Source organism: Camelina sativa, chromosome 8 (assembly GCF_000633955.1).
Source record: "Camelina sativa cultivar DH55 chromosome 8, Cs, whole genome shotgun sequence".
NCBI classification, from domain to species: Eukaryota; Viridiplantae; Streptophyta; class Magnoliopsida; order Brassicales; family Brassicaceae; genus Camelina; species Camelina sativa.
The window spans coordinates 11,686,649-11,702,631 of NC_025692.1; the positions used below are offsets into that span (position 1 = coordinate 11,686,649).

At 39.2% G+C, this 15,983-nt stretch overlaps 1 protein-coding gene across 1 annotated transcript; it reads right to left on the minus strand.

Annotated features, from left to right (window-relative positions):
- On the minus strand, window positions 630-2,843 carry LOC104709444. Its single transcript, XM_010426058.1, has 4 exons — window positions 1,722-2,843; window positions 1,405-1,627; window positions 1,003-1,333; window positions 630-924 (listed from the first exon to the last, which is right to left on the minus strand). The coding sequence occupies exons 1-4, from the start codon at window positions 2,841-2,843 to the stop codon at window positions 630-632; spliced, it is 1,971 nt and encodes a 656-aa protein (XP_010424360.1).

Consider the following 15,983-nt stretch of genomic DNA (forward strand, 5'->3'; position numbering starts at 1 on the left):
GCAGACTGGTTTATATGCAAGTTGACAAGCGTAAAACCGTCTTCTTCCTTCACACCATTCCCTTTGTTTGCCCATCTACACTTGAACAGTGGGATCTGGAACATGTGGTAGTCCAACAAGATGATATCTTCTATAACTCCATAGTACGTCACAATGTCCGCCTTATGATTTGTATCTCTTGCACTAGATCGACACATGGTGAACGCTTCGTAGGATAATCCACTGTTCTGAGTCTTCCGTTTTAAATCATTGGTATCTGAGCTTCTTAAATGTCTGAGCTTCTTGTCTTGGTCCAAAGGCTAACCACCTTAGCTGCTTAGAATGGTCTTTTGAGTTACTTGGGATCTAGTGAAAACTCAGAAGAAAAACAAGTATTTAGAGATAATTTAGATAGTCGAAATTATAATAAGATGTGTATCTTTATCTAACTGCATACCTTCTCTTTAATCCATTTCGTAAACTTCTCTCCATGCAATTTCCATAAAAGAGTTTCATTTCTTCTGTAGTGCACATCCTTAGCTTGTAATTCTTCCAAGTGCATACTATATAAAAATGACCAAATTGTTTCAAAAGTGTTACATAGATATTTGTAAAAGTGAAACATGAAAACAAGGAAAGAAAATGTTGATTCACTTACTCAACATTGGAGTAAACATTGTTGTGTTCATCAGAACATATCTATGCGCTATCTCCCGCTCTTTCTCTGTACGTACAATTGGTTTAGACTTGTTAATTGGACGACCTTCGAGGATGTGCTCATCTGGATCAAGATCTTCATTACGGACTGCAGCTCCTAGAACTGGTACAGAAGACTTTAGAAACTCCAAACAAAAGGCAATGCATTCTCCTGCCATGTATTCCTCAGCCATACAAGCTTCTGGTCTTGCATAATTCTTAACATATGACTTCAGGGTTTTCATATACCTACATATCAAACAAATAAGTGTCAGTTTTCATCACATCAAATAATTAAAAGAGATTTTAAAAAACATTACCCAATACCTCTCGAGAGGATACATCCATCTAAAATGGACCGGCCCACCCAACCGTGTCTCCCTTGCTAGATGAATAGGAAGATGGAACATGATATCAAACATGGAAGGAGGAAAGAACCTCTCTATTTGGCACAATGACTCAATAACCTCAACCTCCAACAATATAAACTTCTTTGGGTCTATCACACGTTGACACAATCGATTGAAGAAGTTGCATATTCTAGTCACTGCAATCCTAGGTCCAGTTGGCAGCAGTACTCTTAAAGCCACAAGTAACAAGTTTTGTAGTAACACATGGTGATCATGAGACTTCAAGCCACCAATTGTAGGAGGATCAACTGAAACACAGTTTGCGATATTCGCATAATACCCATCTGGTCCTCTGAACTCAGACAACCTCTTACAGAACCTCTTTTTTCTGTCTTGGAAAGCCAATAAGCAGCAGGTGGTAAGTAGTTTCTCTTCCCACATACTTGTGCGTGTAATGATTCCCGAATACCCATATCTTTTAAATCTTGCCATGCCTTTAAGCCATCTTTAGATTTAGCACTATGCATAAGAAGGGACAACAAGGCATCAGACACGTTTTTCTCAACGTGCATTACATCAATGTTGTGACGAACAAGCATATCCTAAGACATGGAGACAAAGATCTAAGTTAGATAATGGTAAAGAACTAAAGTTATCTATTGTTTTATATAAATTTTATATAGAAAATATGCTAACCTTCCAATAATCAAGATCGAATAAAATAGAACACTTCTTCCACCTCCATTGATAACTGTCTTCATCATATTCATCTTCTGAAAGTTCATCATCTTCACACAAATCAGACCTCTTTCTTTTACTTTTCTTATCTAAAGCTCTACCAAAATCATTCCTAAAGTCTTTCAAATGCTCATATATCTCAACCCCTGTTTGAATTCTACATGCAGTCCTTTCTTCTATCGTGTTGTCAAACCAACCACGTTTGCGTCTGTAAGGATGCCCAGGGAGTCTTATCCTATTGCTTAAGTAGACATGTTTTCTACTAAACTTAAGCCACCTAAAAGGTTTATCCTTGCCACAAACATTACACGCTTGTTTACCTTTAACTTTACAACCTGCCAATGTCCCCAAACCAGGATAGTCACTGATTGTCCACAGTAAAATAGCTCTAAGATTAAAAGTTTCCTTTGCGAAGGCATCATAAACGTCCACACCTTTATTCCACAAATCCTGTAGATTTTCTATCAACGGTTGAAGATACACGTCGATGTTGTTGCTCGGTGCAGTTGGACCAGGTATCAATAGAGTGAGCATTATATTCTCAGCCTTCATACACAATGTAGGTGCCATGTTGTAGTTCACAAGAAACACGGGCCATGTACTATACCTGGTGTTTTGACTCGCAAAAGGATTCATCCCATCAGTACACAAGCCAAGTCGAAGATTTCTCGAGTCAGACGCAAACTGTGGCCATTTATCATTAACCTGAGCCCAAGTTATAAAATCCACGGGGTGCCGCATCATTCCATCTTCTGAAGCATTACTGAAATGCCAACATAGATCCTCTGCCATCCTTTTTGATCTATACATCCTTCTGAATCTGTCCTTTATCGGGAAATATTTAAGAACCTTAGCTGGAATCCCTGTCTTTTTCTCGCTTGTATGCTTATCCATCTCCCATCTTGAAGCACTACATCTAGGGCAGCTTGTCATATCCTTGTACTGCTTCCGATAAAGAATGCAATCATTCTTGCATGCGTGAATGTTCTCATAACCAAAACCAAATACCTTCAAGAACTTATTCATCGCATATGTTGATGTTGGAAGGACGTTATCTCCAGGTAGCATGTCGTCAAGCATCTTTAGAAGCTGATCAAACTAATTTTCTGACATCCCACTCTTAACTTTAATATGGTACAACCCCATGATAGCAGACACTTTACTGTACTTAGAACAGCAGGAGTAGAGTGGCGTCTCAACATCTTTCAACTTTTTCATAAATTCTAAATCTTCTTCATGCTGATCTGCATTGTCACTCTGATCTGCATTGTCATTCTGGGGTTGTGGATTGTCATCACCATCAAAGAAAGCAGCTCTAAACAATTCATAAGCTTCAAATTCCGAAGTTGGATCATCACCTCTTGTACATCATGTCAATACCCCTAATCACCAGATGATCTACTATTGTGGCTATTCGTTGATGGCACAGATTTTGGCAATCAATACATGGACAAAACATATTTGGAGGATCTCCCAATCTCCTAGCTGACCCATAACCAAAATCAGTTGCTCCTTTCTCATACTCGAGACTATTCCTATAAGGTAGAAAATACTTTCAAGTTCAATCAACAGTCATAAGAAACTCAGTTGTAAGTTAAGAAATTATTCGTAATAACAATATAAAACCATACCTTGGAAGCTAAATCCAAGACTTGTCCATGTTACACAGCTCCATAGTCAAACGAATACATACATTTGTGACAATAGATTCTTATATCAGACAAATTCAAACTCAATAAACCAACAGAGATACATACTATAGAATACGCTTCTAAACTCAATGAAACATATAAAACTGAAATTACCTATAGATAGCTAGGATTTTGTAAAGAAGAGACTGCAAAGGGAGAACCTGCAAAAGGAGAGTCGATTATAGTTAGACAAAACTAAATTGATACCTTAAAAACTGAAACCATTTGAAACCATAATAATCTTGTAAAGAAGAATCGATTATAGTCAGACAAAACAAATCGAAACCTGAAAATTTGACAGAAACCCCAAAAAATTGAAACAGAAACCTAAAAAATTGAAATAGAACTAAAAAATTGAAATCCAAACTGAAACGAATAAAACCCTAAAAAATTGAAACAAAAATCCTAAAAAATTGTCTAATTTGTCGAAAAGAAAACAGATATACACATCTCGAAACCCGAAATCGATTACCCAACATACTATTATAAGAATTCAATCCAAATCTGTACCTTCGATTTCGATAAATTTGCAGACAGACTATCTCAGAGAGATAAGAGAATTTTGGAGAGAGCTAAAGAACTTCTTAGAGATAGAGAATCTAAGAATGTGAGATTTTCGACAAGAATCAAAGGAAAGAAAATGAAAAACCCTAGCTCTTGAACAGAGAAGCAAAAGAAAAGAATGTGAGATATTTCGACAAAAGTAAGAGGGAATAATGAAAAAATTGGGCGCTTGGTTTTTTAGCTAAGTACTTAGCCGAGAAATTAAAAATAAATTTTCCGCCTAAATTAAAGACAGCGTTTTAAACATTGTAATGCTATGTAAGATACGCTTCAACAAAAATGTAACTTCTAAAAACATAATATAGCGTTTACAATTACCCAAACGCTATCTACAATAGGTCAGTATGTTAACTATAGCATAAAGGAAAAAAACGCTATATTCATATGCTATCTTTACGACATTTTCTTGTAGTGATACGAAAGCTCCTAAGGATGGGGTGATCGGTTCATAAGTATTCATAATCAACCTAGAATGTTTTACATGCCTCAAGCAATCTATTTGCTAGACAATAAATTTTAAATCCTTGCTAATCCACTCTTGTGGTAGAAACAATCAACCCAAATCACTCCCTTACCCAACTCTCGTTGGAGAAACATGACCAAGCAGGCATTAAAATCCAATTCATTATTGTCAATAAACTCCTTACACATCTAATCTCTTAGGCTAAGTGAGTAAATCTCTGGCATTAGTTGATTCAGGTATTTCATCAAACACCTCGGTGCGAAAATGCCTAAAATCTAATCTTAACCTCTCGGTTTGAAACTAGCATTAAGAACACTAATGCATAAGGGAATTCCATAAAAAATAATCAAACTAAAAACATCATAATCAATTAATAACTCTTACTAGCCTATCCTATCCCTATAAAATTTCGGCCACTACTCAAACATCGTGGAAATCGAGATAGACAAAGATATTAATTACAATTGCATTATCAAAATGTTGAAGCAAATGTATAAAATCGAAAGCAGTAGAGAAACGAAAGTAGTAAAATGTAGTTGATATGTACATATTTTACCATGTTTAGCCATGGTTTATTTACATCTTTTACATGTTTTATTAGCTTATTTTGTCACTTTCATATAGTTTAAGGACTGTTTGTGCATTAGAGTAGGATTTGCATTGCATTTGCATTATTTCTTGTTTAAACAGGTGAATTGGACTCAAGAAGCATGGAAATAGCATCTGGGATGAGAAGAGTGCAATCAATGAAGCGGATAGGAGATGAATCAAGGAGAGAACCAATGAAACATGAAGCACTCACTCGACCCTCTACTCAACCATGCACTCGACCGTCTGACTCTGAAGCACTCGACCATGTGCAACTTGTGGACTCGACCGTGTGATACTCAGGACTCGACTGGTGGGAAACAGAAGGATGACCACTCGACCATGGCCACTCGAACACTTTTGGTCGAGTGCATCGAGCCGCCTTGCTATTTTGTCGGGTAGCCAAATCAGGGCTTCCTTCCCTCACTATATATACTCTTTGTACCCCATGGCTGCCAACAACTTTCTCTTTAGCCAGAAAAGTCTCTGTAGCCACCAAAAAACCTAGTGTTTACCCCTTAAGGGGTTTTAGCATTTATTTACTGTTTTGCATCTTTTATTTACTGTTTTTCTTAGATTTCTATACTTTGTAAGTCTCATAACTTTCTGGGTATTGAGAATCTGAGTTTGCTTCTTTATATTAAGTTGTTGTTCATCATCTCATCTATCTTATCATGCTAGTTTCATCATTTTCTTGGTCTATGTTCATCATGATCATGATTTGCTTGTCTGAGTAGTGAGATAGGATTCTGGAGATGGATTAGGCTAGTTTAGAGTTGTGGTAGTCTGGAATGGTCAAGCTTGATTGTTTAAATATCTCTTCTGGGTTGGGTGTGCTCTAAGCTGTTCTTATATCTGAGAGGGTAAGAACAGATCTTAAGCTTCCTAGCATCACACAAATGTCTAGGTTGTTAGATAAAGCCAACACTGGAGATTATCATGCTTGTCCCAAGATATTGGTTGCACAAGGTGGTTTTTGATAAGTAATGGTCTGGTTTTTAATGCCTGTTCAGTATGGTTTCACCAATGAGAGTTGGGTTAGGATGTTACTGTAACTTGATCACTTCTGTCATGAGAGTGGATTAGTGAGTCATTAAGATCATTGTCTAGAGATAGCTCATGTTTGATTGAGGTTTGTTGACCAGTTTAGATAGCCACAGCCTGAACACTAGCCCATGAATCCATCTCTGGAAGCCTTCTTTGTCATTTGATTGTTTACTTATCGCATATTATCTTGTTTCATTGTATTTGTTTCAGTTTAAGTTTGTCAAGATTGCATATGTTCTTCGTAGAAACCCACTCGACCTAGTCACTCGACCAGTCAGACGGTCGAGTGCTTGATCGAGCACCTTCGGGTTGTTCATTTATTTTCTGTTCCATTTCAATTCTGCATCTTTATTGTTGTGTCTACTGCTTTTACTTCTGTTGGTTTAATTTCAGTACTGCTTACTTTGTTTACTTGCATTTAATTTCTGTTTCAAGCATTTTACTTTCTGCATTTACATTTGCTTCATCAAACTGTTTCACCAAAACCACTTTCATATTTGGCTTAACTTGGATTACTGTTCACACCCTGATTGCATACACATCACACACTTTATGGATTGACATCTCTTATACTACAACTGCATAAGAGAATTGGAACCTCTTTCACCTGATCATATCTGTTTGTGTTTGTTTGGTTTTGCATCATTTATTCATATTTACATTCACACACACATAGAAGAATATCATGTTTTAGTAGTACAGAATCTAAGTAAAAGATTTGCAAAAAAAAAATTAAGAAATCCTAACAAAGCTTGTAAGAATGTAAAATCGGCTCTCAATCTCTCTTGGGTGGCTCTCGCTCTCTGTTGTGTGTTGGGAAACCACTTGACCTAGCCGCAACAGCTATCACCTGAAGCATTTGCCCGAAGCTAGGATCGAGCACCTCTTCGGGTTGGGCTTCGGGTTGTTCTTCTTGTGCTTAGCTCCACTGGTTCAGGTTAAAGCTACGGGTAGTTCTTATGAACGAATCACACCTTCGGGTTATGGCTCGAGTGACTCCTCATTCTTATTCCTTTTAGGCTCCAAAGCACCTGTTTCATCCTAAATTCAACAATGCAGCAATGCAACACCCTAAATACCCTAAATGCATATATCTAAGGTTATGGACCTAAAAATGCTAAGATTAGGCTCTAGACAATGCAAAAACATGACAAAAAAAGATGTCTACAAAGATGTAAAATAGAGAGACATCAACAACCTCAATGTTATGTTGAGCACATGAATCATGGTCTAGGGTTCAGGGATTTTCAAAAGAGTACGTCTCTTAGTATAGGAGTGACTTTTGTTGGTGACTTTGTCACTCTAGATTTGGGTACTGCATAAGTTATTTTGGGGATTGTCTGGCATAGAACTATGGGTGATTGCAACGCTAATTGGAAGAATCCAGAATTCTGTTTTCTTCATCAAGGACTTCGAGTCACAATTTATGGTGAGCATGGTTTACATGGTACTAAGCTATATCCAAAGTCTCTTTCCAGTACAGCTGCTGTAAGCAAACATTTGAAGGACTGTAAGCTAGCTCCATATGCACTAACAATGGTGTACCCAAAAACATTTTTTTACTGGTCAATATATAATGTAGAATTACTATTAAATATTTTAGAAACACTTAAACAAGAACATTTTTGTTTATAAAAAACCCACAACGGAAATTCAATATTTACAGGTCAAATACACAAAATATATGTAATACATGTAAATAAGAAAGTCAAAACATAAGAAATTGAACAAAATTACAAAATTTAAAGGGTTATAACACATATTTGCAAACAGAAAACAAAAAAAATAATATTATAAGTATTTGATGTGTGTGGAATTTGACTTCAAAATATTTTACCTAAAAAGACCACATGACGACTGAAAGTGCACAGTTTATTAATGTAGTCTTTTAAAATCGATTCCACAGAGAGTAATAGCTAACACAAATTGAATTAAAAGAGAAAGAACTATGGCTAAGACTAAATAAGAGTTGGGGGTTTTGGTTTTCATAATATCTATTGAAAATAAAGAAAGCATAAACAAAAGCGGTTTAAAACTATAAGACTAAGGTGTTGGGCGTTTAGGAGTCATATCAGGGTTTTCATGGTTCTAAGCAATATTAAGTGTTAAGATCTAACAAGTAACTACTAATTTCGGTCTAGGTTATCTACTACGAAACACTAATGAACTAACAATCTATTATCATAGAATGAAAGTCTAAAGTCTTCATATTCTGTTACTCAACTTACGCAGGCAACGACGAATGCCAACTAGCTAGTAAAACAAGTTCGATACATTCACCAAACTCCGCAACTCAACTTAAGCAATTTATGATGCGAGGTTTCAGTATAACACTAGTTAAGAAAAGTAGGATAACGCGGTTATCACTCCCGTTCTCTAGATCAGCACTTGGTGATCAATCCAAGCACACTCATTAAGATAAAGATGTCACAAAAGAAATCTAATATAGAACCAAAATTAACCTAATTTAAGCGAACCATGAATTCCCCTTGAATCACCCCATAAAACCCAACAAAGGAACTACTCGCTCATGATGCAAAGAAACGACATTGATATTATAAAGTATAGGATCAAAAACGATTCAATAAACAAAAGGGATTCAAAGGAAATTTCTGTAGATGTCACAAAAGTAACTTGTCTCCCAATAAGCGATGAAAGTATAAAAAAACTAGAAAGAGTAGAAAGAGAGATGACGGATCTTCAAAGGCTTCGAGAGGGATGAGAGGTTGCGGCTGTTTTTCTAGTCGTTGCTAGGGCTGGTCCAAAAGCTATTGATGATGCACACTTGAAACCCTAGGTCTTAAAGAGTATTTATAAGGTTTTGCCATGGATTAAGGTTTGTAAAGGTAAAGCTGTCTTTTCTTCTTGAATGCAGGAAAAGGGCAGAGAAAGATTCTTCTTGACTGTCGTGAAGGCTTGGACTGGGAGGCCGTGATGGTTGCAGGTCAGGCCTTCAATAAAAGCCTATCGGCTAGATGCTTCACGTCTCGGTAAATCGGGCATATCTTCCGGATGGCTGAATGGATTGACTTTATTCCTCTTCGAGGAGAAATCTGACTCTTCCAGCTTTCCATAGACACCACACATGATATATTAAGAGTTCTGAAAGTTGTTCAAACGTAGCATGTACTGTAAAACTCTAAATCTTTCCTGAAACATGTTTTCTTTGTCTTTAGGTCCAATTTGCTATATAACCTTTAAAACCTTCTTGAAGCCTGGAATATTTGATAATAGACCTTTATAACTGAAATATTATCACACTTTTCATAAATGCATATGAAAAGTATAGCTAATATAGGTAAAATAATGAAGTTATCAATATTTAAGGACTAAAACACAAATTTGAAATATTAGGGAGGTCAGCTGACCCTCCTAACCTCTCTTATTGGGTCTGTTGTTGCAGCACTTATGTACCTTTGCTTTTTTGTTTGCTCCACTAATTTTCTTACTATCACTCTGACAAAGAGAACATGCCATCAAGCTGCTTCCCTCGGCTAAGGTCTTTTGTGTCCATCCTTGCAAATATCCACATGAAGATAAGGAAGCGATGGAGAGTTTAGTTCATGAAATGTTGACATCATGTATTATAAGACCAAGTCGTAGTCCATTTTCTAGTCTTGTATTACTGGTTTTAAAAAAAGATGGCTCTTGGTTGTGTCGATTACAAAGCTCTCATTACAAGAATATTGAGTCTTTATAGTAGAAGAAGATATTCTTTTAAGCTTTTATGCTATGGTTGACTTAGCCTTGATTTTATATAGCATTTGTTTTTTTGTAAACGCTATCAATATGTTGGGCAGATTAAAAAATCGATACGCCGAGAAATATTTCGCTTTTTTTTTGGGGTGAAAAACCAGGGTTTTGCCTCTCGAGGTTATTAAATGAAAAAAGAAACTTACAACCGGGTTTTCCTTGGCCACGTATGGCCGGAAACATCCTCCCTCAACAAAGTAGAAAAAACACTAGGAACTAAATAAAAAGCATAAAAACCAAGCGGTAAAGTAGATGCGTACCCCGTTAAACCATCGGCTAGACGGTTTGCTTCACGATACATATGTGTGATGCAAACTATCCAGTCCCTAACAATAAAGTCATGGCACATACACACCAAGAAAGACAAGGGATGAGAATCACTGATTCCTGTCGTAAGAAAACTCACCACCACTTTTGAATCCACTTTTAACTCCAGCCATGTGACCCGCTTCCCCCACGCCACATACATACCATAATATAAGCCCAATAGCTCCGCCAATTGTGTCGAACATCTACCAATATTAACCGCAAAACCACTGCACCAAGCTCCTACAGTGTTCCGCAGCACCCCACCCGCAGTTGCAGGTCCCAGATTCCCTTTTGACGCGCCATCAATATTTAGTTTATACCACCCCTGTTCTTAGCCACCCAACCAATCTGTCTCTCCACTCACACCACTCTAGTAGTATGACCAGAAGAAAATGAATTTGCCAGTGTTACCTCTGCAACCAAATCCTTAATAAAACGGATCCTATCCCGACAGGTCCGCCTTTCCCCAAACACATCACAACACCGCCACTTCCAGCTCCGCCAGACAGCCACCGTAGACCAATATCCCTCTTTTGTGACAGGACCTCTCCCTAAGTTCTCATACACCCACTCAAACAGAGACTTAGAAAAGAACACATGTCTTTGACTAGGCGGTATAATACGAGCCCACAGGCCTGACATGGCAGGACAATCCCTAAGAATATGCAAAATGGTCTCAACACCCCCTTGACAAAGCGTACAAACATCTGACTCACACAAAGGCCTCCGCTTCCTCTCCGAATTTGTCATAATAACTTGATTCATAACCAACCAGAGACAGATTCCAACCCTCTCCGGAGCTATCACTCGCCAAATCCTGTTGCACACACTCTCCATATTCGGACCTTGTCCCTCCTCTCGAATCAAGAGATTACATGCAGAAGAGACTGTAAATCTTTCCTCTTAGTCTTCTCCCCATGACAACCTATCTGTAGCCCCAATAAAGCTATCCGACACTACAGCCGCAAGCTCCAAAAGTTTATCACTCGACACATAAGGTGAGATGCGAGTGAGGTCCCATCCCAAAACATCTCTCCATAACCCCTGAGGCAAAACACCAGCCGCTGCCTCAGTTAGTGACTTCCCCGCAAGCCATTTGTCAGTCCAAAACCGAATCTTCTGCCCATCTTCTACATTCCAGCTGAGTCCTTTGGAAACCACATCTCGCAACCCAATACATACACTCCTCCAAGTGGAAGAGTAATTGCTCTTAACTGATATTCAATAGGAATCATGAGGGTCATCCACCTTGTACTTACTCCTTACAACACGTGCCAAAAAGCTCTCCTGATCATGTAAAACTCTCCAACCCACTTTCGCAAGTATAACCTTATTCATGTCCCGAAAAGCTCTTACACAGAGTCCTCCTTCCCTCTTTGGGTGACACACGCTGTTCCACGCAACCAAGTGTTGTTTCCGCTTTTCTACAGTAGTCCACCATAGAAATTCACGTGCCACTTTATCCAGTCTGTCCAATGTACCCTGCGGTAGTTTAATGGTACTCATGGTGTGCACTGGAATGGCCGATAAAATAGATTTTGTCAAGGTCAGCATCCCAGCAAAGCTTAGAGAACGCCCTTTCCATCCAGCCAACCTTGATCACATATTCTCTAAAACATCTCCAAACGTCTCCTGTTTGATCCATTTATGAAGAACCGGCATATCAAGATACTTCCCTAAATCCTTTGTGGATTTAATCCCACTCTTCTCACTAATCAACCTCCCTTGTTCCCTTGATACATTATTTGAGAAGAAAATCTTAGATTTCTCCAAGCTAACCTTCTGGCCCGATGCTCCGCAAACTGCCTCCAAAACACATCTTATTACCGGATTTGAGAAATTGATACCTCAGCAAATAAGATTAACTCATCAGCAAAACAAATATGAGATAAACGAGGTCCTGTCCTGGATATCTTAACCGGCTTCCACTCTTTCCTCTCAACTGACCCTTCAATCAAGTGACACAGCCGCTCCATACACAAAACAAATAAATTAGGAGATAGAGGGTCTCCCTGTCGTAAACCACGCAATGGCTTAAATGATTATGTCCTCTCCCCCATATCATAACATATTCATTGACAGCCCTATAAAACACTGCATTTTCCAATTCACTCATACCTCTGACAAGCCAACTGCCTTCAAGGTATCTTCAAGAAAGTCTCATCTGATCCTGTCATAAGCCTTCTCTAGATCCAGTTTCAAGAGCATCCATCCCTTTCTACCTTTTTTCCGTCTCATAGAGTGGACCGCTTCTTGCACAACTATTATATTATCCAAACTTAGTCTGCCTAGGATAAAGCTTGTATGTGTTGAGCCAATAACTCGAGTCATAACTCCTTTTAGTCTCCCAATCATTGCTTTAGTAATTGTTTTGAATAACTCATTACACAAGCTAATTGGTCGAAATTGGGCTATCCTCTCTGGCTTTGCCACCTTTGGTATTAACACGACTACTGCATCATTAGCCTCCTGTTGTAAACATCATCTTCTAAAGAAGTCCAACACAAAACGAGTAACAGAATCTCCAACCACATCCCAATTCTGTTGATAGAAAACCGGTTGAAAACCGTCCGGACCAGGTGTTTTATACTGCCCCATATCTCTAATAGCTTTCTCGACTTCCACTCCGAAAAAGGCTTACGGAGAACTACATGATCAGCATGTGATATCCGCTTAAAACCCTCAGGTGAGAGATTCTCCACCTCTTGTTCAACACCCTCCAGAGAGTATATTCTCTTATAATAGTCTAACGTTAACCCCTCTAATTCCTCACCATTAGTGACCCAGTTCCCCACATCATTCTTCAGCATTTCAATCCTATTCCTCCTCCTTCGAGTGATGGTCGACGTATGAAAGTAGCTTGTATTCTGATCCCCATACACGATCCACTTCTCCCTAAACTTCTGGAACCAAATGACTTCTTCTTGTTCTAGGACCATGAAACAACCCTTCTCGTTTTTTTTTAAATAATAATAATAATTCCCTAGTGGTCTCATACCACTAGCAACCTAACAACAATCAACAACAGCGGATAACCAAACAATTCCAATAACCAAATAAAATCCAATAGTGAAATAATCCAATAACCAAGCAAGCAAATAACAATTCCAACATCCTACAATGTTCTATCAGCTCAATCTAATAACCTAACAATAGCTAGACCACGCTAAATCAAGGCTCTAGAAGATCCTCCTCCTCATCGCCTTGATTCTACGATCACACTTTGCCTTTACCTGCACCACAAACACAAATTGAGATGCATGAGTATTGTCATAAACACTCAGTGAGGCAATCCTCCCATCTATTGGGCTATACACACAAGCAACTGAGATTCCAATGTTAAGGCAAACAAACAAAACACAAACAACACATCAAACCAGGAAAACAAATTTCGGGTATGTCTGGTGTCGACTGACGCTATGTCAGTGTCGGTCGACACTGACACGTCACTGGTGTCGACCGACACCTAAATGGTCTCGACCGACATTGACTCAACCATGGTATCGACCGACACCTAACTGGTGTCGATCGACACTGCCTTCGCAGACAAGATCTGCACAAAACCGAACGTCGAACCTCCGTTCCCAATCGCATCCAATCCGTCCCAAACTCTCCAAAACGCTTCTGGGACCTGTGGAAACATGAAACCAACCAACCCACACAAGCAAAACACCACAAAACAACAATAATAGCCAAACCAAAAAAGATCTGAGGCTTAGATTACCCATGGTCAAGCACTCACCTCTTTTGCAAGAAGATTTGGTTGAGAAACGGTGAAAACAACACCTTAAGAAACTTCTCCTTCGTTCCCAGCAATAGCTCTCCCTTCCACAGCCACAGATCTCACAAAAAACACCAAGAACAATCCCAAAAACCCTCAAGAACACTCTCAAACGCTTTCTCTCCTTGTTCTCACTTTTTCTTCTCTCAAGCGGCGACAAAACACTAAAACCCTCGACCTGGGTCGCTTGTCCACTTATATACTCGGTTTGGGCAACCCAATTAACCAAACCAACCCAAAAATCGTGAATTAAAACAATCTGGTCGAACCAGAAAAGCTGGTGTCGATCGACACCTATCCCCAAATTTCACTATTTGGTTCACGGAAGTTATAGACCAAATCAAACTCTCCTAGTAGTTCAACTTCCCAACTTAAAAGGTCATCAATGTGATTTATTTCTAGTAATGCATGCACTGCTTTTAGCTCAGATATTAACTTCTCTTTTTTTCTTCTGAACGTCGCCAAACACTTCTTTATTCCACTTTCTCAACTTCCTCTACAGTCCTCGAAGCGCTGCCTAAGTACTAATGCTCCCATCCCACGAATTTGCCAACATATCTTTAAACCCTAGGTGAGTCAACCAGGCTGCCACAAAACGAAAAGGACGTCTGAGAGGATCCCACTTCCGCTCTAGGGATAATTGTATATACAATGGTGCATGATCCGATGCTAGGACTAAAAGATGGGTAATCCTGGCTTCCTGCCATTGTATACGAGTCTGAGCACAACATAAAACTCTGTCAAGCCTTTTAGCAACAAAGAACCTCTTTTTCCGACCTCGTTTCCAAGTAAACTTATTACCCTGAAACCCCATATCAATTAAGGATAACTCGATTATCCAATCACCTAAAGCTAATGAATCTGTTAACAACCTACCATTACCCCCGGACCTCTCATTCAACCTGAGAATCGTATTAAAATCCCCTCTAATCACTAGTGGACCATCAACACCCCTTACAATATCAGCTAACCTCCTCCACAAACCTTCTCTTCGGCTAGCGGTTGGGGCAGCATATAAAACGATCCAGTTCAGACTCTCCATGCCATTTACCACATGCGCATGGATGAACTGATCCATATAATCAACTATCTCCACATCTCCTATATCTGATCTCCACAAGTGCCACAAGCCTCCACTTTAACCCATAGCATCAACCCGAAATGAATTATTGAGTCCTAACCCTTGGCAGATGCGACTTGACTATCCCCCTCGGCATGCGTTTCAAAAACAGCCAACATATCAACACTAAATTTCTTCAAAAGATATCGGACTGACCTCCAAAATTTGGGTTTGTTCACTCCCCGACAATTCCGCAGTATGCAATTCATCTTGCCGATGATAAAACTTCCAAAACCGCTGGGGAAAAATTTTAAGGAGAACAATGCTCCCCTCTGCTTCCTGACAACTCTCCATTCGCGATAGCACCCAGTGCGAGAGAAAAATCTCACATTCCTGACACCCCATTCATCGCACCACCCAATCGAACTACTGCCACATCGGATTCCTTGACTTGGGCGAAGTTCTTCACCAAAAAGGATCCTCCTGGTCTCCCCACACTTTCTCTCTCAACCCTCAGTCGCTTACCCGACGCGGAGAGCTCCAATTTCCTTTTCGTTGGGCCAAACACTAAACCTCTAGTGGGCCGTGTGGATTTCATCTGCTGAGGCTGAGGCCCATTAGATATCACACCTTTCTTGGATCCAAGCTTTTCCCTTTAAATCTGCCTCTCGGCCAATCATTAGTCTGCTCCCCAGTTGCCCCAAAGATGATCGACTTACCTTGATCAATACTCTTCCCTTGTTGATTCTGAGTATGAGGATCCTCTTTTTTCTTATCCTCCTCCGACGTATTATCCACTTTCCTCATCTCACCTGTTTCCATATTTACTTCCAAATTACCAAATTTGTTTGATACCGCAATAATGGTAGAATTTGTGTTCACCACCGTGTTCCGATTAGGAATACCAGTAGATCTCGCCCCACCAACCGCCGGGGTAACCTTCGAAGCTGTCAAAGCCAATCTC